General features: G+C 47.4%; 1 protein-coding gene across 4 annotated transcripts in view; it reads left to right on the top strand.

Moving 5' to 3' along the window:
• LOC149332760 (homeobox protein Meis1-like) overlaps window positions 1-25,088 on the top strand; it is a 410,486-nt gene extending 385,398 nt beyond the window's left edge. For all 4 annotated transcript variants that reach the window (XM_089558348.1, XM_089558347.1, XM_089558350.1 and 1 more), the window contains 3 exons: window positions 10,318-10,376; window positions 19,660-19,755; window positions 21,741-25,088. In XM_089558348.1, the coding sequence (XP_089414474.1) occupies window positions 10,318-10,376; window positions 19,660-19,755; window positions 21,741-21,967 (382 nt within the window). In that variant the 3' untranslated portion in view covers window positions 21,968-25,088. The remainder of the gene's footprint in view (window positions 1-10,317; window positions 10,377-19,659; window positions 19,756-21,740) is intronic.
• Window positions 25,089-25,349: the final 261 nt, after the last annotated feature.

Raw genomic sequence — 25,349 nt, forward strand, 5'->3', positions numbered from 1 at the left:
TATATATATATATATATATATATATATATATATATATATATACACCAACAGCCACAGAAAGCAAGGGACACAGGGGATCTTGAATTAATTTATTTATTTTGTGGTGTTGATAAATTTAGAATATTAATATGTTATCGCTTAAAGCTAATTGATTAGAAAAGCAGAAGAAAAAGGTCGTGGGTTCGGTTTCCATCGGCGGCATGTGGTTGTTCTTTGTTCTGCTTTTTTTCCCTTTTGCTTTTCTAATCAATTAGCTTTAAGCGATAACATATTCAGTAATATTCTAAATTGATCAACACCGCAAAATAAATAAATTAAAATCCCCTGTGTGCCTTGGCTTCTGTGGCTGTTCGCTTCTCTCATATTTATAACGAGACTCTCATGCCCCTTCCCTTGTTTGATATATATACATACACACACACACACACACACACACACACACACACACACACACACACACACACACACACACACACACACACACACACACACACACACACACACACACACACACACACACACACACACACACACACACACACACACACACACACACACACACACACACACACACACACACACACACACACATATATATATATATATATATATATATATATATATATATATATATATATATATATATATATATATATATATATATTTCATTTAATGCCAACAGTTTCGAACAGAGGACCGTCCTTCATCAGGATATATATATATATATATATATATATATATATATATATATATATATATATTGTAGCTGGCGTGATGCAGAATACAGCGGACGTCATTGCCTTGACAGAATTTTCTATGGACAGTTTCGGATTGCTTATTCGTTGAGAATTGTTTTCGTCTTGCTGTGCACTAAACTCGGCCTTTCGTGAAGTTGGTGATGGTGATATCCAGAAGAAGAACTGATAACGATTTCTGAACAGAGATTGGCGCTTCTCAGATTGCGTTATCTTTCAAGAAAGGTGCGTCCGGCACAGACTCGAGGCGAGTAGCAAGCGAGCCGTCTCGACGCAAGACTGGGTGAAAGTAAGTGTGTCCCGCACAAGCTTCGTCTAAGGCTGACTTTGCCTTCTTTTGGATTCTTTCGGCTCCTTCGCTATCGCGCGTCGCTGGAGCGCGCGTGAGCCCGGTACGTGTGATTTATGCGGAGCAATCTATTTCGACCTCTTCTAATTGCCTCTCTGTCAACCCGCCTGGCGACAGCCCGCTTCCTTCAATCTGTTCCTCTTTGCACTTTTAATTTCTTCTGCCATGTTTTCTCCTTCTTTCGTTCGCTGTCAGCGCTGCGCGCTGTTTTCCGTTTCCTTCGCAAGAAGTGTCGTTACACTGCATGCCGCCGCCATTGCTGCTGCTGTCGCTGCTGTAGCCGCGCCTTACTGTCGCGTACGCCGTCCTATCTGTTCGCAGCCGGTATAACGGAGGCAGCCTGAGAACGGGCCGAGCTTTTTTGCCGCGAAGCAGAGGAAGAAGGGGGAAGTGAAATGCCATTAATTTCGTATATTGAAATGTCATTCGCACCATGACACGCGTGCCGCCAGTCAGAGCGGCCATGTCGAGGCTCATGCGTCCGGGGTAAGCAGATTGGATTTATGTGCCGGCTTCCGTTTTCGCGTTTTGGTCGGGATCAGTGTCACTTTTGTTGGATATTTCGTCCGGTGGTATTTTTTTTCAATGCTTTGTCTCGCGAGGCGGAAAAGCCGCCGACAGGACGCTGATAAGATTTTCATTTGGCCCCACCGCCGCTTTTTCGGGCCCTGTGTGGACGTGACTCGTCTCTTTTGCTGCTTCCTTGCATGGACGCCGCTGTCGCAACGCTGTCGCCTTTTTGTGGGCTTCTGTTAACGTGACAGCCTGTAAAAGGCAAGCTTATGTCACGAAGCGAATCCGATAATTGGCTTTTTTCGATTATGACGTGCAGTAAAAAGGATTAAGCGGAAAGGCTATCTTGTCCACTCCGTGATAAACGAATTTCGCTATATATGGAAGCAGAATGTTCTGAGCGTCATCCATACGAAGGCGGCGCACCCCCTCTTCGTCTTTCGCTTTTGCGTCTGTTCGTGCGCGTTGTTGAATTTATCTCTATTTCCAATTTGATATCACTAATAGAAAACATCACATTTAAACTAAGAAAATCCATTGAAAGAAGGGGAAAAAAAATGTCACATTCACAATAGAGCCAGCGCTGACTTATAATTGTTTTTCCAGCGACACGCTGTTAGGGAACTCACCCGCGAGTGCTTCTTTGCGGATTGTGCATGCCAGCATGAGAGGAAGCGTCGCTAACGGCAAAATCCAGCATCTTTTATAACTAACCAGAAGTCGCTCTGGCGCAGTCGACGTAGTCTAATTATTGCTTAGAATTATTTTCACTGCCTGAGCGCCGCTTTGCCTAGATAGTGAATGGAGTAGAGCAGAAGTGTACAGAGCAACTTTTGGACTCCGCCGATTTTCCTACCGCACTCTCATTTTGTCTCTTCTGGGCTACGACGGTCTCTTAAAGGGAAGCTGCATAGGTTTTAGAAATCAACGAGCTTAATGGGGTCGAATGCGTGAAACGTGCAGGTAAGGCAAGGACTTGAAATAGTGAAGTAATAGCCGATTAAATCCTGGACGCCCTTCAAACTTCTCCGCAGCGCACAACACCAAGTGGGGGGCGCATGATGACGTCATCGAAGGTATTTATTTATTTATTTATTTATTTATCATCATACCCACAGCGCCATTGGCTGGCATTACAGTGGGGGGGGGGGGGGGGGGGTAGAAGAAAAAGTACACAAATGCCACCGCGTGCAGGTGGTTACAAAAAAAAAAAAGATAACAATGAGATAGAAAGAACACGGAATTATTATACACAAAAAAATGTCACAGCATGGAAGAAAATGAATCATTTGATAATATGGACACTACTTCCTCAGGCAGCTTGTTCCATTCCGAAACCGTTTTGGGGAAAAAAGACATTTTAAAAAGGTCAGTCCGGCACCTGTATTCTTTAACTTTAAGTGAATGATCTCTACGTAAAGACACGTAATCAGGGTTGGCTATATATTTGGTTCTGTCTATTCCAGTTCTAGAATGAAATATATTATGAAATAATTTTAAACGCAGTACTTTCCTACTGCGTAAGGTATCGGTACATTTTCAACGCACAAACGCCTGCTTTGAAGGAAAAGAACCAACGCCACTGAAGGCGAGCCCTGCTGAGAGTTGTTTGGCGCCGTCTAACGAGTCTGGGTAGGGTGTGGCTGACGACAGCGGTAATTTGAAATCATACCTTCCGTGACGTCACGCTGAGTTTCCCTGCACTCCTCTGGTGCATTGAGGAGAAGCGCAAAATTCAATCGTCGATTACGTCACTACTTTAAACGCTAGTGCAAAGACACTTGGCATGCTTTGCCTACAGCCTATGCAGATTTGAATCCTTGAATATTGCGATATTTTCAAAAAAGTGCTGCAGTTGCCCTTTAACGCAGAGAATCCCCTGTAGTTTGCGAAAGTTTGTTGGAAGTTAGTTGGAAGCAACAACTGGGCAATACTCAAAACGCCCCCTTCTCGACGATGGCCTCGTTGCCAACCGCATCAGCCTTTTTTGCCGCGTTCCTCTCAGGCAAGCTAGCGTTTCCGGCGCTTCCTGTGGGCGACGGCGCGCGAGGAGGGGTTTTGGGGAGAGCGTTGTGCTGGGGGGAGTAACGACCCATTCTTCCCACGGACTCTTCGCGCGCGGTCGCAGCCATTGTTCCCCATCTGCAACTGCACCTATACGTTACTTCGTTCCGCTTAAAACCGTGCAGCCTTTGGGGAGGCTACATACGAGGAGCGCTCGTAGGAGCTCGCAGCAGGAATTCGCGCCAAAGATCGGCGAATCCTTTACTGCGGTTTGTTTAGTCATATAGGAGGTTTGGTTTGGTTTATGGGGTTTGACTTCCCAAAGCGCCTAAGGCTATGAGAGACGCCGTAGTGGAGGGCTCCGGAAATTTCGACCACCTGGGGTTCTTTAACGTGCACATACATCGCACAGTACAGGGGCCTCTAGAGTTTCTCCTCCAAAGAAATTCAACCGCCGCGGCCGGGATCGAACCCGCGTCTTTCGGGTCAACAGCCGAGTACCATAACCACTGAGCCACCGCAGCAGCAGTCATATAGGAGTCTATATGAGGGGCGCCGTAGTGAAGGGCTCCGGAAATATCGAACGCCTGGGGCTCTTCATTCAAGCAAACTTCTTACCTCGTCACTCCCATACGACTCGCATATGGTTCCTATGCGAGTCATATAGGAGTCTATAAGAGTCGCATAGGAGCCATATGCGAGTCATATGTGAGTGACGAGGTAAGAAGTTTGCTTGAGTGAAGAATAAGTCAAAGAACCCCAGGTGTTCGATATTTCCGGAGCCTTTGCTTTCAAAGGCGTTTTTGTCAATACGAGCAGTCCTCATAATATTTTTCTATTTCTGTGCAGAAGTAAAAATATAGTTGTTCATTGCGAATAAATTTATCCCTATCGTATTACTAGCACTCGAACCTTTGGATGTAAATAATTACTTGTTGCAAGCTGCATTTTCAGAAAGAAATTGTCAGCCGTGCGATTATTTTTGGATAGATAGCGATGCGTAATTCAGTTGTATATTTCTGTTACCAGTTACTAGTAATTAGTAATTTTATTTAGAAACCAAACTGTTAGAAGCAATACAACTTCGGGCACTTTACTGTAGTTTCCCAAATTGGAACAGAGATATTTCGCGCGTATATTTTATTGCATGCTTATTTGTGGGCTGCTACTAAACTTCTTAATTTCAGCACCTTAACATTGCTTCGCGCTATGTAAGCACGCAGGCGGTCTAAAAGCAAGACGTGTGAACGTGTGAAACATGTTATGGCCTTCTTTCATGGTTTGAGAGGTAGTAAAGGAAGGTCCATTAAAAATAATCGATTACTTAATCGCTATCTTGAATTAGGTTTTGTTTTTGAGGCTTTCGTTCAGAAGTCATTTTGTTTTCAATTAACTGAGATTTAATCAGCTCCAATTTTTTTCCTGTCGCGAATGGAAGACTGTAAGAAAATAAAACGTCGCTTCGTAGAATGAGTGCCACCGTGTAAGCTGTCTCCCTCTTCTCTGATGATTGCGTGAAGGGAACTCCTCCCTAGCACTGCACGGATCTGGGGCGACAGACTCGTGGAGCCAGCCGCAGGCCGCTATCGTTGCCGCGTCCCCTACCAGGCTGCCCTCCTGTACGGCGAAAGGCGTGGTCATTAACGGACCTGTCCCAAACTTTCGCCCTTCTCTCGTGAAAAGCGTTCTTCCCGGGCCTCCCTGCTCAAAGCCGAAGGGGAAAGCTGGGGAGGCAGGCATTGGAGTTGCGGAGGGTGGTGGGGAGCACAGTGTTGGGGAGGAGTGCAATTGTCTGTTTTCAGAGCTAATTACCTTCGCGGGACGACGGCGGGGAGCTTCTGCAGGTCTCGCCGAATGAGAGGTACAGCGGTTGTAGTGCCACAAAGTGCGGCAGGAAGAGGACTCTCTTTTTTCCGGTGGCCTCGCTTGGCTCTTGTCCGCCTTCTCTCCGCGTGTTGTAACGCTGGTGGTCGACACCATGGTCGAGAGTGCTGACGTGTCACGGCCGCTGCCGTACACGCACGTGCACACTTACTCAGTCCTTTATACACGGTGTGCTTGTAACATCTGCAGTTTAACCTCTCGTTTTAAACCTGGTTGTTTGGCAAACACTCTCGCCACTAGGTGGTGGTCGACACCATGGTCGAGAGTGCTGACGTGTCACGGCCGCTGCCGTACACGCACGTGCACACTTACTCAGTCCTTTATACACGGTGTGCGTGTGACATCTGGAGTTTAACCTCTCGTTTTGAACCTGGTTGTTTGGCAAACACTCTCGCCACTAACTAAGTCGTTTGCGACAGTTTTCAATATACGAGCCAGGAAAACGAAATGACGAACGCGGAGTGTCTTTTTTTAAGCTGCGGTCTAACATTAATAAACCTGGTGTTGCTTCTACAGTCGTCTGTTTCACGTTTGGAGTTTTGCACACTGGCGGTAGTTGCCTCGCCTTTTTTATAATGAGAGTTCAACGGATGGTATTGCGTAACGGGGTTTAGCATCAAGTAATGTCGTGCGTATTCATCACGGACCGAGGTACGTATATATCTGCATTGACTACAGAGCAGAATCACTGTCGGTTGGACCTCCTTGTTTCATCTATTTTTCGCTCTTCCATTCCTATATATTCTGCGCACAGCCAGGGCAAAGCTTCAGTTGAAACGAAACGCTTCGTGAGGCACGTCTTACTCGAAGAATAAAACGAAAGCGATAACAAAGGACACTTCTTGAAGTACGTCTGCAGCGGCACCGTGAAGGGCGTTGTAATCCCTGTTTGTTTTTGATAGCTGTTTGTAGTTGTCGTTTTCTCTGCTCTTTAGAACAACTTATGTGGATCAGTAGGATTGCCAGCCAGTTCAGCATCGCGCAGGAAGCAATGTTGGAGAAAGACCGTCCGGAAGCTCATTAAAGTCGGAGCAATGGACTTGAGCCGTGTCGGGTGGCTTCGTTATCGTTCGAGTCGAGAGATTTGCCCCGAGGACCATTAGAACGGGAGTGAGCGAATAAAGACCCCCTGCAGCTCGTCTTCCCCGTAAGACACGGGATACGGGAGGAGGACGCCACAGCGGGGCACGGAAGCTATCCATCATAGAAAATGGACTTGTGGTCCAAATCGAGGTCTCTCGTAGATATCCGCGGCTCTTTGTATTTTGGCTTGCAATTTTGCTTCTTGGACGATATACCCTTCTCTGCGATCGGAGAGGGTTTGAGTATATGACGGCTGCGACCGAGACAACGGCCTGCGTACCCTGTGGAACTTCCCGAGATAACGGGTTGGTCTCCGAAGGGTACTCGGCGTTGCTGTTCTCTGCGAACCAACCCGGTGTGGTTCTTCAGTGTACCTATGGTGTTCACCCGACACGAGGTAGCGAGTCCCATCTCGCCCGCGGCAGGTGCACATTTTGGCAGATGCGGAGAGCGCAAGCCGACTTGTACTGAGATTCTATTTTTGTACTGATGAAGAACCCCGCGTGTATGAATCTATCCGCGTACTCCACTACAGCGTGCCTTAAAGCCGCTTCATCGGCTGTGGGTCGGAATGATCTGTAATCTAATACATATACGTTGATTTTAAGGCGAAAGCCTTTAATGCCTCATCGTTGTCGACAGAAGGTTGTCAGCAGAGGTGTCACCCTTTTCTAGTCAGACCAGAAAAAGATTTTCGTGCACGATGGGATTCGAACCACCATCCTTCCGTTCCGCAGCCGAGCGTGCTAATGACTGCGCTACTTCCTGCCAACGCTTATGTAGTTCTCCTTGTCTAGGACGCTGGACAGTGTTTGCAGAAAGGCATCGAATCAGACGGATGCCTCCCAAACCCCCTCCAGTGTCTCCAGCATTTAAGATTCACAAACAATTGTGTACTTAAATAACATCTTAACCGCACATCAGTGACACAAGCAGCAACACCGCGCTTAAGGCTTTTGCCTCACCTCACTTTAGGTCAACAAAGTGCCCCCCCTGAATTTTTGAACATCCTTGTGAGTTCAAATTGTGCCCCCCCCCCCCCCCCTTTTTTTTTTCATGAAGTCTCTAATCCAACGAACTCTAAATCTAGACCTTGCATATTTTCCTGTTCGAGGGGTGGGGAGATATACTTGCGATGTCTGCAAGTCTCACTGAAGGTGAACAATGAACTCCCATTTTCTCCACGCCTCAGTCGTTTTCTGAAATCAAACTCGCACTATCATCCAAGCCACTTATAATTTGTTGCTGAGTGGCAAAACAGCTGGAGTTGACGACAGAGACCGGTGGGCCGCGGCTGCTAGGAGGGGGGCAAACAAAAAAAAAGAAAAGGAGAAACCAGTTGGTGAAGATGAGACACCGATAAGGCGCCTTCGGGAGGTCGTTAGGTGCTCCCAAGCCGTGTACAGGGAGCGGCCCCTAACATCAAGTATTCATCGCCGGGAAGGCGGATTCACGAAGGTAGTGTTACTTCGCGCGTGGTGTCGTCGAAAGGGAGGCGGCTTCTATTCCTGCTTCAGCTGGCGGCTGGAGACAATGAGCTTGTATAGGTGGAGAGGGGGTGGACGGCGAAGAGCGGCACCTTTAGTGACAAAAAAAAAAGTTTAACACGCGGAAGAGTATGCTAGGAAGGAAGGCGAGACCAGAAGCAGGGGTAAAGACTTGTGAGGGGGGGGGAAATCGCCGACTAGTATGTACAGGGCAAAGTGTTTAGTCCCGGTATCAACACCGGCAACACACATACAAGCGGTACTGTTCCGCTGCATTTTCGGCCGCGGCAGGGTGAGCGGGCGGCCGTGGAACGAAAATGACGGGTCGTTATACGTCTTTTAGTGGGCTCGGAAAACGAGGAGAGGTAAAAGGAGGGTGAGGAGTCTGGCGGAACTGCTCCACCTCCTCGGCTCTTCAGCGGAGCAGCGTCATCATCGTTAGAGCAGGACGCTCCTCCGCCACGGTGCGCTGCTGCTGGCGGTGGTTGCGGCGTACAAGTGGTAATGGCCGACCTGTGGATATTCGGAAGGAGCTCCCCCGAGCGCGCTCGCGAGCTGATGGGCGCGTGAGGGCGTCAAACACTGAGCGCGAATGGTGCGTGCGTGCGTGCGTGCGTGCGTGCGTGCGTGCGTGCGTGCGTGCGTGCGTGTGTGTTCGCGTTGTTTTCTCGGGGCGAGATAGCCGGGTAGGTGAGTCCCTCTTTTCGGCGAAGATGAGGCAGCTCGTGTGGATAGTTGTCTGGCGGCGCCCACCCACCCCCGTCTTCTCGTCGAACAACTACCGGGAGCCTTGCGGCAGGAGATGAGTGCTTTGCGTCGCCCCGACGCTCGTTTGTAGACGATCGCCCTGGGTCGACCAGCCGGCCGGAAAAACACTACCCTGGGCTTTGGTCGCCGTATCCCCAGCTGTGGCGTATGCCTGCACGCTGCCTTTCCCGCTGAACTGCCCGTGTAAGCCTAATGGTATGCCGTTTTCGCGGCAAAACGTTGGGTGTGGTTTAGGCGTGTCTCGCTTTTGCTTTTGCTATAGCCGGGGTGCTCTACTTGACCAGTCAACTTGTTGTCCAGGTCACGAGTACGCGGTTCTTTTCTCGATACGTACTGTGGCTCACCACCGCGGTGCTGGCGGTTGCACAAGAAGGAGCCGCATATTTAAGGGCTCTGCAATATATTCCCGTCAAGCGCCGCGCGCTTTGTAATCATATGCGACGGCTCTTGTTTCGGGGCCTTGTTGTAATGACTGTTGTAAATTGGTTGCCCTGTACGAGTTTTTCTTGTTTCTTTTTTTTATGCCTAGTTTATTGGAAACCCGATATCCGGTGCATATTGTTAAGCTTGGAATCAACCATGAACTGCTCAGCACTTTATGCCAGATTCCTCAATCGTACCAATTCGCCCCAAATGTCTACACTAATAGCCCCATTCGTTCGACCACTGGTGGTGTTGTATATCGTCGCGTTTTCGACGATGTTTTCTGGTGGTTAGAGCGCTGCCGTGTCAAAGAAGATTTGTGTAACGACCATTGTGACTGTATTCTCTTACAAAAAATCCTTTAGACAGTCTATAGACTTCCCATGGACTTTAGTCCATAAAGCCTAAAGCTTTTCTAAGACAAATTCTATAGACAGTCTATAGACAGTCTATTGATTTATGGCCATAGACTTCAAGTAGACTTTTTCTCTTTTTTTTTTGCCGCAGCGGTGGCTCAGTGGTTATGGTGCTCGGCTGCTGACCCGAAAGACGCTGGTTCGATCCCGGCCGCGGCGGTTGAATTTCTTTGGAGGAGAAATTCTAGAGGCCCGTGTACTGTGCGATGTCAGTGCACGTTAGAGAACCCCAGGTGGTCGAAATTTCAGGAGCCCTCCACTACGGCGTCTCTCATAGCCTCAGTCGCTTTGGGACGTTAAACCCCATAAACCAAACCAAACCTTCAAGTAGACTTTTATCTCTAGGCAGTCGATAGACTCTAAAGAGACGAAAAGAAATGCGTGTAGGAAGGAAATGCAGTCTACAAGAAGACTGAAGACTGTCTATAGACCATTTTTATGAGGGTTTACGAAAAAGAAAAAAAAAACGTGCTGAGAACTTTCCGCGTAACCCTATGCGAGCGAACTTTTTGGATTGCACCTCATGTACAAGGTATTATTGCGTGTGATGACAACGACGAAGTGCTGCTTGTGCTTTTGAATTGGTGAAATGTGGGACCCAGAACTAACGCTGATTTCGTCTCCTCTCTTTGCAGGTTCATTAACGCGAGGCGAAGAATCGTGCAACCAATGATCGATCAGTCTAATCGAGCGGGTGAGTGTCTCCGGAGTTCCGCTCTTCAACTTTTATTAACCTCAATCTCTGCCTATTTATTTTTTCTTCTCGTTCGCTTATACTTCACCTTTTCGTTTTTAGCCAATCAGAGCGGGAACCTCGTGAAGTTTCGCAGGGCGATCGGTCGTGACTTCAAGCGAATTGAGTCACTTTTCTTTCTTTGTTCAGCAGCTTAACGCCACGCGACTCAGCGCAACCTAATAACTTTGCTTACAACTATTTCTTAGTGGCCTTCTTGCTCTACTAATCAGTGGCACACCGTTCGCGGTAAAAAAAAATTAGGCTGTGGTTCTACTCGGCTGAACCTGATTAATCGGAGTGAAAGGTTGGTCGCGCAATCTGCTGGAGGAACGCCGTACATTGCATATTGGGGTTTCAGTGGGTGGCGCATGATGGCGCTACGACTGCACGCCATGTACGAAGGAAATTCACTGGAAACGTACTTCGCTACTCGCTTAAGTGGGATATCTATAATTTACATGCTCATAATTAAATTATTCATGCACGCCTCAGTACATATCTCGAAGACAAGTTTCTTAGACATCTGTGCATTCACTAGACGCGCCTTAATTCACTACTTACGGGTTGACGTAAGTAGAACATTGTTTCAGTGTACTAAATACCATATTTAAAAATCAGTCCTGACGGAGTGGGAGCGTCCCAGTCTAGCATATTTGAGGCCGGGGTTCGATTCCCACCTACACTGCAATTTTCTACTGCTTTTCTATTAATTGAGGCCTCTTCAAGGTCATATCTGCGACGTAACATGACTTTGTACGCGAGGAGTGGGGCATTCGCTACAAAAAAATGTTTTCAGTCCGTAGCCCTGCATGTCCCTGCATGGAAGGTATCCTTGCGCTATCTTGCTGTCTTGTTTTTAAACTCCATTTTATTGCGTTCTAGATTTGTGGCACACCAAAATCGCACAGCGAAGTGTTATCGTCAATCAAATAGAGCGCGAATTTTCGTGAACACAGCGAAATGGTCACGTTAGCGCTGCCTGTTTGCATAAAATGACGGGGCCGTTTAGTGAACCCACTTTGGTCAGGAAACTGAAAGATTCGCTTCCCACCAAGCACATTCCCTTCTCACGCTTCATCCCTTTGTTCGTAAGGCTACGGCCTAACATTTTTCGTTATCTTGTTGCTGTATAAAAAGAAAAAGCTAGAGGTGAATCAAACACCTAAAACAACCTGCAAAATCGTTCGTAAACGAGTTTCGGTGCACTGGACTAATCTCTGTGGCTAGAACCGTCCCCTCCCTTCGGAAGTTACTTTTCCTTACAATAGGAGGGAAGAGAAAACAAAATCAAAGGGAGCGGTTCTTTTCTTTCGCCAACGGACACTGTCGGACGAGCCTGATTGATCGGTCCGTCGCGGCAGAGCCCCTCCCTGGGCCTCGGAAATGAGTTTAGCCATTAACGTTTTACCTCCGGAAAAAGATTCGCCGTGGAGATGACAAAAGGAGGCGCCTTTTCAAGCAATGCATAAAAGGCTGGCACGCCCGGGATATAGTGAGAGCGTGGTTGCTAGCTTGCACTGCGGTTCAGAAAAAAAAATGCAGAAAAGATAACTTCATTTAGCGTCTGGGCGTTTCCTGTGGTTGAAACTGCGTGTTCAGCTTTTAGATTAAACGAAACGCGTGGCTGTACGCTTGTGCATGCAGCCATTCCATAAAGCTAGAATGACGCTGTGCATATACACAACCTTCAAGTGAAATATGTGGATATTTACTTACTCAGTTATTCAACCAGTGAGTCAATAAATAAACATCTGAGTCCATCAACCAGCCGATCCACCAGTTAAAGGAACCCAGTTTGAAAACTTCAAGAAATGCCTACAAAAATGTTTGGCCTGATAACATTGGCCTTAAACCTTATTGCCGCATCAGATTCGGGGTGCATTATGTGAGTGCTATGATGTAACGTTAACGCCTTACTGTGGATGTACACTGCAGCTTGTAAGGTATACGCTATAATTCGTAACCAAATAATTCTTTTTAAGTGAATAAATTAAAGGAAACTTTTTACACAACTTCAGGAAATATGCGCAAAAATTTTTTCCCCCCAAAACATAGGCGTCCATAGCGCATCAAAATCAGATCCTAGTGCTTCAGTTCCTAATCTGGCGATTACGTCATCCTGCGTTGTGCACTGCGTTATAAGAAGTGTAAAGTTTAAGGGGGAATACGCGGCAGATGATTATTCTTTTTAACCTCTGCGCCGATCAATGACATTTTTCTGGCTGCTTTGTCCTTATGCGATTAGGCCATGACAAAAATTTCATTATTTTGTCATAAGTCTAAAAGAAGTAATTGGCTTGACAATTAGGTAGTGTGTCAGTATAGGAAAACAATAATTTTGAAATTTCTTTAATTTAGGCACTTTTTGTATAAGGAGTTACCCTCCCAAAAAAAACCCTCGTGCAGGATAAGGGGAAAATATTCTCGCGTTATAATCACTCTTCTGAAAATGACACCATTTAACGCGACATTAGTGGTCTTTTCTGCTGTCACTGGTATTTTAAAATTTCGCTTTTTCTCACATGAAAACCTACGAAACGGCCAAAATGGATTCATTTTCAAGTTCCTCTGAAATTTTGTTCCAGAAAGCACCTTCAAAATCAATTTTCGCTATGCAGTATGAAAATGATAGTTTTCTTAAATGTGCATTTCGGCAAAAGAATGCCAAGTGAGGCCATCATTTGGGCATCATATCTTCCGTGCATGACATTTTGTAGGACGTCCGTCTGCTGTGACTCAAACAGAAATGACACCCGTACCGGCTACGGAAATGCATACTTAAGGGAAATAAATAGCGCACAAGAGAAGACGGGACAAGCGAGGAGACACAGACAAGCGCTAACTTTCAACAGACGGTTTATTGCAAAATCGGGAGCATATATACACATGTCCAGATAGGCAACAAAGAACAGGATCGAAGATAACATCAAAAAGACACACACCCCCTCGACAGCCATCTGGTTATCGTGCCAGATATGCAAGCTCTTTTTTCGACAAATTAACGGAAGGTTCGCTGACACAATCCGGTCCAAAGCGCACGATATTCGACGCTTCAACAATCTCCCTGGTGAGTTGGTCGCGGTGATGATACAAGATCACAGTATCTTCAAAAATTGGACGGCAAGGAGGGTCGCAGTCACATGTCTTACAATGCAAAGCCAAATGCCCGTCGACACCACCTCTGACTTTCTTCGCGTGCTCTTTTAGGCGTACGTTGAGGCATCTGCCCGTTTGCCCGATGTAGAATCTACCGCAGGACAAGGGGATCTTGTAGACTACCCCCAGCCGACAATGGACGTAGGACTGCCTATGTCTGATATTACAGTCGGGTCTACGCGTTTTAATCGGGCAACTCATTCTGCACAATCTCCCCAGCCTCTCAGGAGCCGTGAACACGACCTTCACATGAGACCGTTGACCCACCTTCTTGAGGTTGTGTGATACCTTATGCATGTAAGGTATCACCGCCAACTTTTCTTTCTCACTTCTATCCTTTTTCTTTTTCCTGTCCTCTGCTCTTTGTTCATGACTCAGGCGAGAAGCTTCCTTCCTTTTGCGATGCAAGCATTCAGCTACCGAAGCTATCACGTGAGTCGGATAGCCCGCGCCCAGCAAACGTGCAACTTGCATGTTTAAACCCTCCTCGAACGTATGCCGGCATGACTTGTCAAGAGCATTGGACAGGAACGAAAGAACGATATTTCTTTTGACAAGTTTAGAATGCGCTGAACTGTACGGCAAAGGGGGCTTGTTAGCTCTGGGCTCGTACATCCAACAGGCATGGTCCTTTCGAAACCGCAGCCGCAGGTCTAAGAACCTAATGCTGTCATGATCAGGCATTTCAGACGTGAATGTCAACGGGTAAAAACAATCAACAAAAGAATTTAAAATGCGCGTGACAATAGGGTGACTACTAACGAGAAGATTAGAACGTCCGACAAGAGGGTCAGTAAAAACAGACAGGTCAAAAAGAATTAAAAAGTCATCCACATAACGAAAGATCTTTAAAATCTTTAGATCAGTTAGACGCTCAAAAAGAGCCTTGTCACAACGAGCTAAAAACAAGTCACTCAAAATCGGTGCGATGCAGGATCCGATGCAAACACCTTGCTTTTGCAGGAAAACGTTGTTGTCAAAGGTAACAAAAGTAGAAGTAAGGTAAACAGATAAAAGCTCTAAAAAACCATCCGTGCTCACGCCACAAGCATTTTGAAAGTCGACAGCGCCGCTATTGTCGATAGCATCCTCGACGCAAGACAGCAGCCCTTCATGGGGCAACGAGTAAAACAAATCTTTTATGTCTACTGAAAAAGCTGCAATGTTCTTCTGGTCATTTGCTTTGAGGAAGTCAATAACGGCTGCGGAATCCTTGGTTAGGAAAGGATCAATCACAGTGAGGAGTTTCAAATTGGATTGCAGATAGTCCGCAACGCACTTCTGCCACGAACCAGACTCTGAGATAATGACGCGAAATGGGCATTCTATCTTATGCGTCTTAGCCGAGAAAAACATCTCCAGTGTATCTTTGTCGCTATTATCTATGCCCTTAACGACGTTCGTCAGGCTAAGCTTATCGCAGAGCTTTTTTGCCCGCGCCTTCACCTTTGTTAGCGGTACGCGTTTCATCTGCTTGAACACAGTCTGTACAGCCTCAGACGCCTTAACACGAAACAAATCGTGTCCAAGCACAGCAAAACCCCCTTCCTTGTCGGCGGGGAGCACACATAACGAGTTGACTTTGAGGAGGGTCGACAAACGTTGAAACCGAACTTTAGGACGCTCCAGTTTACAGCGCTCTAGCACACAGACACCTTGCGACACACAAGCGTGCAGAATGAGTTGCCCGATTAAAACGCGTAGACCCGACTGTAATATCAGACATAGGCAGTCCTACGTCCATTGTCGGCTGGGGGTAGTCTACAAGATCCCCTTGTCCTGCGGTAGATTCTACATCGGGCAAACGGGCAGATGCCTCAACGTACGCCTAAAAGAGCACGCGAAGAAAGTCAGAGGTGGTGTCGACGGGCATTTGGCTTTGCATTGTAAGACATGTGACTGCGACCCTCCTTGCCGTCCAATTTTTGAAGATACTGTGATCTTGTATCATCACCGCGACCAACTCACCAGGGAGATTGTTGAAGCGTCGAATATCGTGCGCTTTGGACCGGATTGTGTCAGCGAACCTTCCGTTAATTTGTCGAAAAAAGAGCTTGCATATCTGGCACGATAACCAGATGGCTGTCGAGGGGGTGTGTGTCTTTTTGATGTTATCTTCGATCCTGTTCTTTGTTGCCTATCTGGACATGTGTATATATGCTCCCGATTTTGCAATAAACCGTCTGTTGAAAGTTAGCGCTTGTCTGTGTCTCCTCGCTTGTCCCGTCTTCTCTTGTGCGCTATTTATTTCCCTTAAGTATGTCATACCAACATGCCCAAGCCTCGTCTCTTCTGAAATGTATTTCTAGTACACTGGGCCTCTCTTTTCCTCTTTCTGACCCCTGTGCCATTGTGGCACGAGCTGCCTATGCGGAAGTGCAAGCTCGCGCACATTCTTTTTGCATCCGCTCGAAAATCCTCCCGTCGGCGATTTGGGCTCTGCTCGGTGGTTTCCCTCCGTCGGTGGGCCATGGGACAAGACTTTGCAAGATCATCAGGGCTGAATGGCGAAGACAGGCTCGATTCTTCCGTGACTTGCTGCACGCAACCGCCTTCAGTGAAGGAGATTCAAGGGTAGGGCGCCATAGGTGGCGTGAGTATTCAAGCCTTCTTGTCCACTCCACTGAGGCCTACTGGCAACAGGCACTGGTCGCCCTTCGTCACCTGGTTCCCCCGAAGAAGACCAAGGAATCCAGTTACAAGATCCACACAATTGGTAAGGTGGATTTACCGGATGAAGTTAGCCGGACTTTGCGCTTTGGTCCCAAGTACGCTGTCGAGCCAAAGAAAGACGCTGCGGAACTACTGGCCTGTGTTCGTAAGGTGGCTAGGCGAGCGGACGCTGATGAGAAGGACGCTTGTGTGTCGCAAGGTGTCTGTGTGCTAGAGCGCTGTAAACTGGAGCGTCCTAAAGTTCGGTTTCAACGTTTGTCGACCCTCCTCAAAGTCAACTCGTTATGTGTGCTCCCCGCCGACAAGGAAGGGGGTTTTGCTGTGCTTGGACACGATTTGTTTCGTGTTAAGGCGTCTGAGGCTGTACAGACTGTGTTCAAGCAGATGAAACGCGTACCGCTAACAAAGGTGAAGGCGCGGGCAAAAAAGCTCTGCGATAAGCTTAGCCTGACGAACGTCGTTAAGGGCATAGATAATAGCGACAAAGATACACTGGAGATGTTTTTCTCGGCTAAGACGCATAAGATAGAATGCCCATTTCGCGTCATTATCTCAGAGTCTGGTTCGTGGCAGAAGTGCGTTGCGGACTATCTGCAATCCAATTTGAAACTCCTCACTGTGATTGATCCTTTCCTAACCAAGGATTCCGCAGCCGTTATTGACTTCCTCAAAGCAAATGACCAGAAGAACATTGCAGCTTTTTCAGTAGACATAAAAGATTTGTTTTACTCGTTGCCCCATGAAGGGCTGCTGTCTTGCGTCGAGGATGCTATCGACAATAGCGGCGCTGTCGACTTTCAAAATGCTTGTGGCGTGAGCACGGATGGTTTTTTAGAGCTTTTATCTGTTTACCTTACTTCTACTTTTGTTACCTTTGACAACAACGTTTTCCTGCAAAAGCAAGGTGTTTGCATCGGATCCTGCATCGCACCGATTTTGAGTGACTTGTTTTTAGCTCGTTGTGACAAGGCTCTTTTTGAGCGTCTAACTGATCTAAAGATTTTAAAGATCTTTCGTTTTGTGGATGACTTTTTAATTCTTTTTGACCTGTCTGTTTTTACTGACCCTCTTGTCGGACGTTCTAATCTTCTCGTTAGTAGTCACCCTATTGTCACGCGCATTTTAAATTCTTTTGTTGATTGTTTTTACCCGTTGACATTCACGTCTGAAATGCCTGATCATGACAGCATTAGGTTCTTAGACCTGCGGCTGCGGTTTCGAAAGGACCATGCCTGTTGGATGTACGAGCCCAGAGCTAACAAGCCCCCTTTGCCGTACAGTTCAGCGCATTCTAAACTTGTCAAAAGAAATATCGTTCTTTCGTTCCTGTCCAATGCTCTTGACAAGTCATGCCGGCATACGTTCGAGGAGGGTTTAAACATGCAAGTTGCACGTTTGCTGGGCGCGGGCTATCCGACTCACGTGATAGCTTCGGTAGCTGAATGCTTGCATCGCAAAAGGAAGGAAGCTTCTCGCCTGAGTCATGAACAAAGAGCAGAGGACAGGAAAAAGAAAAAGGATAGAAGTGAGAAAGAAAAGTTGGCGGTGATACCTTACATGCATAAGGTATCACACAACCTCAAGAAGGTGGGTCAACGGTCTCATGTGAAGGTCGTGTTCACGGCTCCTGAGAGGCTGGGGAGATTGTGCAGAATGAGTTGCCCGATTAAAACGCGTAGACCCGACTGTAATATCAGACATAGGCAGTCCTACGTCCATTGTCGGCTGGGGGTAGTCTACAAGATCCCCTTGTCCTGCGGTAGATTCTACATCGGGCAAACGGGCAGATGCCTCAACGTACGCCTAAAAGAGCACGCGAAGAAAGTCAGAGGTGGTGTCGACGGGCATTTGGCTTTGCATTGTAAGACATGTGACTGCGACCCTCCTTGCCGTCCAATTTTTGAAGATACTGTGATCTTGTATCATCACCGCGACCAACTCACCAGGGAGATTGTTGAAGCGTCGAATATCGTGCGCTTTGGACCGGATTGTGTCAGCGAACCTTCCGTTAATTTGTCGAAAAAAGAGCTTGCATATCTGGCACGATAACCAGATGGCTGTCGAGGGGGTGTGTGTCTTTTTGATGTTATCTTCGATCCTGTTCTTTGTTGCCTATCTGGACATGTGTATATATGCTCCCGATTTTGCAATAAACCGTCTGTTGAAAGTTAGCGCTTGTCTGTGTCTCCTCGCTTGTCCCGTCTTCTCTTGTGCGCTATTTATTTCCCTTAAGTATGTCATACCAACATGCCCAAGCCTCGTCTCTACGGAAATGCAGGACCCATGGAAGACGCTGGATCTCGAAGGGACTGTGACGCGTCTGCTTTGTTATTTCGCGTTATTTTTCTTCAACTCCTTTGTTTATTATTTATTCCACTGCTTTATTGCTGAGCCGAAATCTTTATTTCATACATGTTTTGTGTCTTATGCAGAAAGAAGTGCATTATTGCGCTACAGAATTCCTTGAAAAAATCTGGCGAGTGTCGTCTTGAGAACGACTCCTTGAAATATAGTGATAGACTGATAATATATATATATATATATATATATATATATATATATATATATATATATATATATATATATATATATATATATATATATATATATAAAGGGGGTGAAGATCGGATGGATCCGGTAGAACATAAACGTAATTCGGTTGACACACGGTAGAAAAACAACTTTATTCTAACGTTTCGACCAGGGTCTGGCCTTCGTCAGAGTGACGAACTCTGACGAAGGCCAGACCCTGCTGGAAACGTTAGAATAAAGTTGTTGTTTTTCTACCGTGTGTCAACCGAATTACGTTTATATATATACATACATATTAGGTGAATTAGGTGTTGTTTCTTGTTACAGGAGTCTGAGCGTCTGATATTAAGCGTCAAATTTTGGCGCCCAACATCAGCCGTCGATTATTTACGGCAAAGAAGGATATACCTAGCTCAAAACCGTGTGACTCTCGATTGTGCTTCAGTAAACACGTCACGCAGAGCGTTTTAGCACTGATCGCCGTATGAGCACAGGGTCTCGCCTGCGCGAGATTTTTGGCAGCATGGCTTTGCAAGCAGACTTTTTTCCTTTCTGTTCTTTTTATGCGAAGCATACTAGCCGCACAACCGAGCTCTTCCTTGCTGCGCCGCGCGCGGCCGCGTAGCTACCACTTGACCTACATCGGCGCACCACGTGATATGACGTCACAACAGCTGTGAAAGCTGGGGCTCAACTCGTGCGCTCGCTTGCGGACGCGCAGCCTCCGCCGGCGGTATGCTTCGCATCCTAGGCTTAACCATAAGCTAAGCCAGGCCATTTTTTACCATACGCGTCGTAGACGTTCTGCTAAGTTCTTTTAGTTGTACGTTCCCGAGCGTTTTCTTACTCATTCTGTTCTTTTTGTACTAAAATGGCGCAGGTGGGACGATAGGAGGCGCAAGTGCGGCGTATGGACCTGACGGTGGAATGGGATACATGATGGACGGCAGTCCACAAATGCACATTAGGCCACCAGGTCAGTTTTCGGCTTTCATTTGTTTGTTTGCTTTTTATTTTGCCGCTGTGTTCAGTTCCCTATGTTCGTTTTGTTGCTTTGCTCATTTTGTTGTGTGTTATGTTCGTTTGGTATGCGTTGTAGAGTTATGCATCAGAAGCTGTTACTTTAATGCAAATGCTTCTGTAGGCTACGTTAGTGTCGTTGAATACCCGTGCAGCAACATAAATATAAAGCAAGCATCAGTAGACTCGTGCTATTATCACCACGAACAAGGACTTATACATCTGAGCGACGCGAATATGCTAAGCCTAGCGCTAATACCGGCGGCAAGTTCTCTTTCAGCCAATAACTTGATTCCCTACACTGATTGCGTCATCAGCCCAGCGTTTCGGTGTCTTCTGCCTTTCATAGTTTGTTCTGAGTACGTTCGGCTTCTGAGCTCTGTGTCAAAGTTAGCTGGCTCCGAAGAGGGAGCTACAGCTAGCCCCCAAAAGTCAGGGTCCGAACGCTCAAAACTGCTCCCATGTTAGTTGGGCGAGGTCAGATTCTCGAACGAGTCAGGTACCATTCCTCCGTGCGAATTGCTATAACCGCCTGCCTACGCTTGCATTGGCGAAAGCTGTGGTTGACAATTAGTAGCACTGGCTGGGGCATTTCTTGACTTTTTTTTTATTTCTTAGCATAGTATTTGCAGTTCAGCTTCGTCACCAAAAACTTATGTGGTACGCATGATCTCTGAGCTTGCATGTAAATGAATTGAAATGAAGGGTGTGATAACCACTGTGACAAAGGCTCAAATACAAAGGCACTTCGCGCCCCGCGACAAAAAAAAAAAAGTGTGTTCAACGACCTCTCACTGTCCACACCTTAAGAATGGAAGGAACGAGGAACCGAATAAATATTTGTTATTTTCGAGCCGCGCCTATTTTTGCAATTTTGGTTGTCATTGAATATGAAGGCCGCGTTTTATGAATCTTTCTCATTAACGGAATACTAATGCAATGGCAACCGCCTGCTGTTCGTAATGGGCCGACGCAAAATACCGAAAGAGTATGATAGAACAAGAGGACGACGAAAGCACTGCCTCCTTCGCATTCTGTGTGAGGCGGGATTCTTTTCAAATGATCCCACCAGTTGAATTTCATACTGCAAGCCCTAGTTATTGCTACAAAATAAATATTTTTGCTGTCAGTCTTTATTTAGACATTAAGCAGTGACTTTCTGACCGTCAGGCACTTCGTGGGGATGGCTTAACCATTTTATTCAGTTACGCAAACCACAACTTATAGAGGAGCCGAACGGTGCAGAAATTCATGCAGTGTTTGCGTCAAGAACGAACACGATTCGCATTGCGCGATCTTTTCTGATTCGACATCCAGAGATCATGTCCGCATGGTGGGCTGTGTAGCTCGTGGAAAGATAGTTGTTGCGAGAAACAGCTGGATGAAAATATGAGCTCAGGTTGAGAGCACTTTGCAGAAAAACGCGACCATGTCAAGGTGAGGCACGCAAACATAGGAGCCAGTCTCGATCCCTGCCTGGCCGTCTTTTGTGCTTACCAGCTTTCGGTTTGGTTTATTGGGGTTTAACGTCCCAAAGCAACTCAGGCTATGAGGGACGCCGTAGTGAAGGGCTCCGGAAATTCCAACCACCTGGGGTTCCTTAACGTGCACTGACATCGCACAGTACACCGGCCTCTAGAATTTCGTTCATCGAAATTCGGCCGCCGCGGCCGGGATCGAACCCGCGTCTTTCGGGTCAGCAGCCGAGCGCCGTAACCACTGAGCCACCACGGCGGGGCTCTTACCAGCTTTCGTACCACTGCTAGTCAGACCACGAAAGCGCAAATGTAGGCACTCCCGTATCAAGGAGACCACGTACATGCGCTAGACCGTCGAAAAGTGGCCTACAAAAAGCCCGTGCTGCACTTGGTCCCCGAGATACGTCGCAACCGTAAGGCGATCGAAGTAATAAACTGTTGTGTGTTTGTTTTTTCCTCGCAGGCATGCAGAACTTGTCCTGTGGCGACGCGTCGATGGGGATGGGCCACATGGGCGCCATGGGCAGCTACCCGCAAATGCCCCAGTTGCGGTCGCCGACGCAGGCCATGCTCCTGCCCGGCCACCCGCACGCAGCCGCCATGATGATGGCGCCCATGGGTCACCCGGGCCTTCCCCCCCAGGGTTCGCCCTACGACGGCCAGCACATAATGGACATACACGCCAGCTAAGCCAAACATGGCCGCGCCGCCTCGTGGCCCTTCCTCCGTGGCTGCCCTCGTCATTTTTACACCACTGTCCTCCCCTGCTGCTGCTGTCTCTGTCTGCCGACAGGTGGCAGCACCCGACGTCGACCGGGCCGCCTGTGTTGTGTGCTCTCTCTCTTCTTCTCTCCTCCTGCGTTCCTCCACGACGCACACTGCGCTGTGCATTTGCGTTTCTTCTGCCTGTTATTCTTTTAATGTTTCGCGAAAACCGCGTTGATTACTGTTTTTGGACATGGCGAGCGCGTGAGTGATCGTGAGCGACAATTTTTTTTTTTTTGTGCATATCCTCTTGTGTGCTGTTTTTCTTCTTACTTTCTTTTAGTTGCACTCTTGCATCGTTCGTCCGCCTGTGACCGAGCCGTCGGCCGCGGTGAAGCTAGGACGCGAGACGCAGCGCCATCTATTGAGCAGCCACTGCACAAGTCGCCTCGTAACGGCGCACAAAAAGATCGACTTCACGCGGATGCGTTCGTGACTATAGGGGTGGGAAAAAAATTCTGCTTACAAATTCAGTGCCGTGTGCTATCAAAGAGAACACTGTGTACTAACCCTACTGGCTCGCGAAGCGTACATCGGTCACTGTCATGGTTCGTATTGTGCAAGTTAGACCACTCTAAGGCACACGGTGAAAAGGGCCAGACCGAGTTGTGCTCAAAAACAAAACAGAAACAAATCGCCGGACGCCGTTAGAGGCCGCCCAGGGTAGTAGCTCTTTTGGATCTCTTCCATGCCCTTAAGTAATTTGAGCGAAGGGAACTCGCTCGCTGCAGCTATCTCGGAATGAAATGAACTTGTGCAAAAGGCAATGTAAGAGGACATCCGGGCCGCTCTGCCGTCGCCGACAGCTCGGTTACTGCCTGTATTTCACATTTCTTGTGCAAGAAGGAATCATGGCGAAAGATCAAAGGCTTTCCTTTTGATCACGCAAGACTTATCTCCAGAGCTTTTAATTTTTATTTGCTGCGTTCATTCTGGTCCTGCTGGCCTTCGATCTGACGAAACGGACTCATCTCCGTTTAAGCAGAAGCCGTGACGACGTTGCGAACCAGGCAATCAACCAAGCGATGTTTTTTTTTGTTTTTTTTTCTAACGCAAATGGGCAAGTGCAAAGAATGATTTTTGAAGATCACTGCACCCGCGTCGATGTATTTCGAGGAGCTCTCTGCTTTGAACGAACGCATTGTACGCGACGAACGACTTGTATCGAGTCCTGTTCTGGTAGCAATTGCTATGTTCTCACTGCGTCATCATTTGCCATCTCTCGTTCCTACCCATCCGCCTTTTGCCATCCCGATTGAAAATGTTGCTGCTTTACCGCTGGAAATCCTGCTGGAGATCTTCCGTAGGTAGCGAACTTATGCCACGTTGCAATTGCTGTGATGCGAATTAGGCGTTGCGGCGCAATCATAAGGTTAGCGTTGATGTGAAGGCACATTCGAGCGGCGAGAGCGGATGTTGTGTTTTTGGTTTTTGTAATGCAAAGACCGTAATATGCTAAACTAAAGTTAAGCGGCAGAATCTTGGCTATCGCATGATTGCGCGAGGTAAATCGCGTCCAGGCGCAAACCATCCAGGCGCAAGAAAGAGTTCGCTTTCGAACTTTTTCGTCATTCTCTTACCAGCACTCTGTTGTCGTATTCAGAATAAACAAGTTTTGCCTGTTGTCTTGGAAGATTTCATTCGTGTACACTTCAAGAACATCGTCGCGTTTCAGGCAGGTCTGCTTTTTTCGTTCTTTGGCGGTTTTACATCCCTGGTCCGCCCCTCGTAACGGCCTCTGTCAGGTGATTTCGAAGTGTCTCGACTTCTTGTCGCCGATTCATACGACGCCGGCTCTTTGCTGTATACGTAGCCGGAGCAGGGCTCACGCGCGGTATGAGAAGAGTGTGACGAAGACGTGGTCCGAGATCGGTGTCCTGAGCTGCGCGTTCGAAGGAAAACGGAGGGTGCGGATACGTTCGTAAAGCGCGGGGCGACCTGTCCCAGAAAAGACAGGAAACCCCAATAATCGTTGCAGTGTTAATAATATTGAACTAAAGCCTCGACGCCTCCCTTTATTTTGACGTCGCGGTTTTTGTGGGCGGGCGGCGCGTTTCGACGCTGTACGAAACGTCGTGCAGTTCTGCGTACGCTTCACAGGTGTCCCAGACCGTCCGTTGAGGATCATGACTCATCATCACTAGATGAATCTCCAGTGGCTGCAAGCTGACGTCATTTGACGTCCCCACACGCGATGTTCCGGAGCGGATTTGCGGGCGCTAGTCGCACGTAGCAAAAAGTACCTGCTGTATTCGGCAGTCTTCTTAGCGGGGACGCCTCGAATGGCAAGACAACTGCCGAGACATTCTCTTGGAGAGAGTGGATTGCTCGGACGTTTTCATTGGTCTCGCTCGCTTTAGGGCCCTTGGGTTCCTCACGATCCTTCTGCTCTCCCGCGTGTGTGGATAGCGCGAAGAAATCACGGATTTCTGGCAGCTCCTGGTTGTCGCTGCGTCATCCTCTGCCCTCCATTATCTTTGTTCCTCATACAAAGGCCAGTTGTTAATTGAAGCTTCACCGGTGAACTTGTTTGTGAAGGCAGATCTGCCCACTACTTTCTCTTCCTTCTCTTTTCCTTCATTCGAAGCGGGGTGTACAGTTTTTCCTCCCTCCCCACCCACCTTATTTTTTGTTCCGCAGTTCGATGCGGCTGGTCAGTCCTTATTTAATGGCTGCTTCTTCTTCTCTAATCTGTTATTTTGTTTGCGTCTTTGCACCTATGAAGAAAGTATTACTGAGTGGCACTTTTGTGCACCAGGATGGATTGTTTCGGTTTTTTTTTGACCGAAGGTGTCGATACTGTGACGTCGGTTATTGTCTTTTGGTTCCTACTTTTTCCGACGCCACCCCACCCAGGATGTCCCAAAGATACCCCTCTCCCCTCGGACGAATGGCAGCTGCCTATCGTAACATTGACTCTCATTCTTACTTTGCATTTACACTACAAAGCATTCAGCAGCAGTGTACCACTTGGTCATCTGGAGCTTTTTAGACAATGGTCCATGAAATCGCTGACGTCACTACGCTCGAACAGCAGGTCTAACTTCTTAAAATTTTTTTCCCTCTCTATACTTTCGCAAAACAGCCTAATTAAGCAAGCACATAGTTTCGGAATTGTTCTTATAATATTCATCGTAAGTGCTCTCCGAGCGTACTTGCTCCGAGAGGAAACAAATCTATGACGTTACGTGCGCACGACCGCAAGCAATGCGTGAAGCACGTAATCAGATGCAGTTAATTACGTCACCGTGTCTTTTGAGGCTCCCTTGAGAACTGAGCTCGGCTGCTCATTCTGGTTTGCGTAATG

The sequence above is a fragment of the Amblyomma mixtum genome, chromosome 8, assembly GCF_055824585.1.
Source record: "Amblyomma mixtum isolate Tamu chromosome 8, ASM5582458v1, whole genome shotgun sequence".
Lineage (NCBI taxonomy): Eukaryota > Metazoa > Arthropoda > Arachnida > Ixodida > Ixodidae > Amblyomma > Amblyomma mixtum.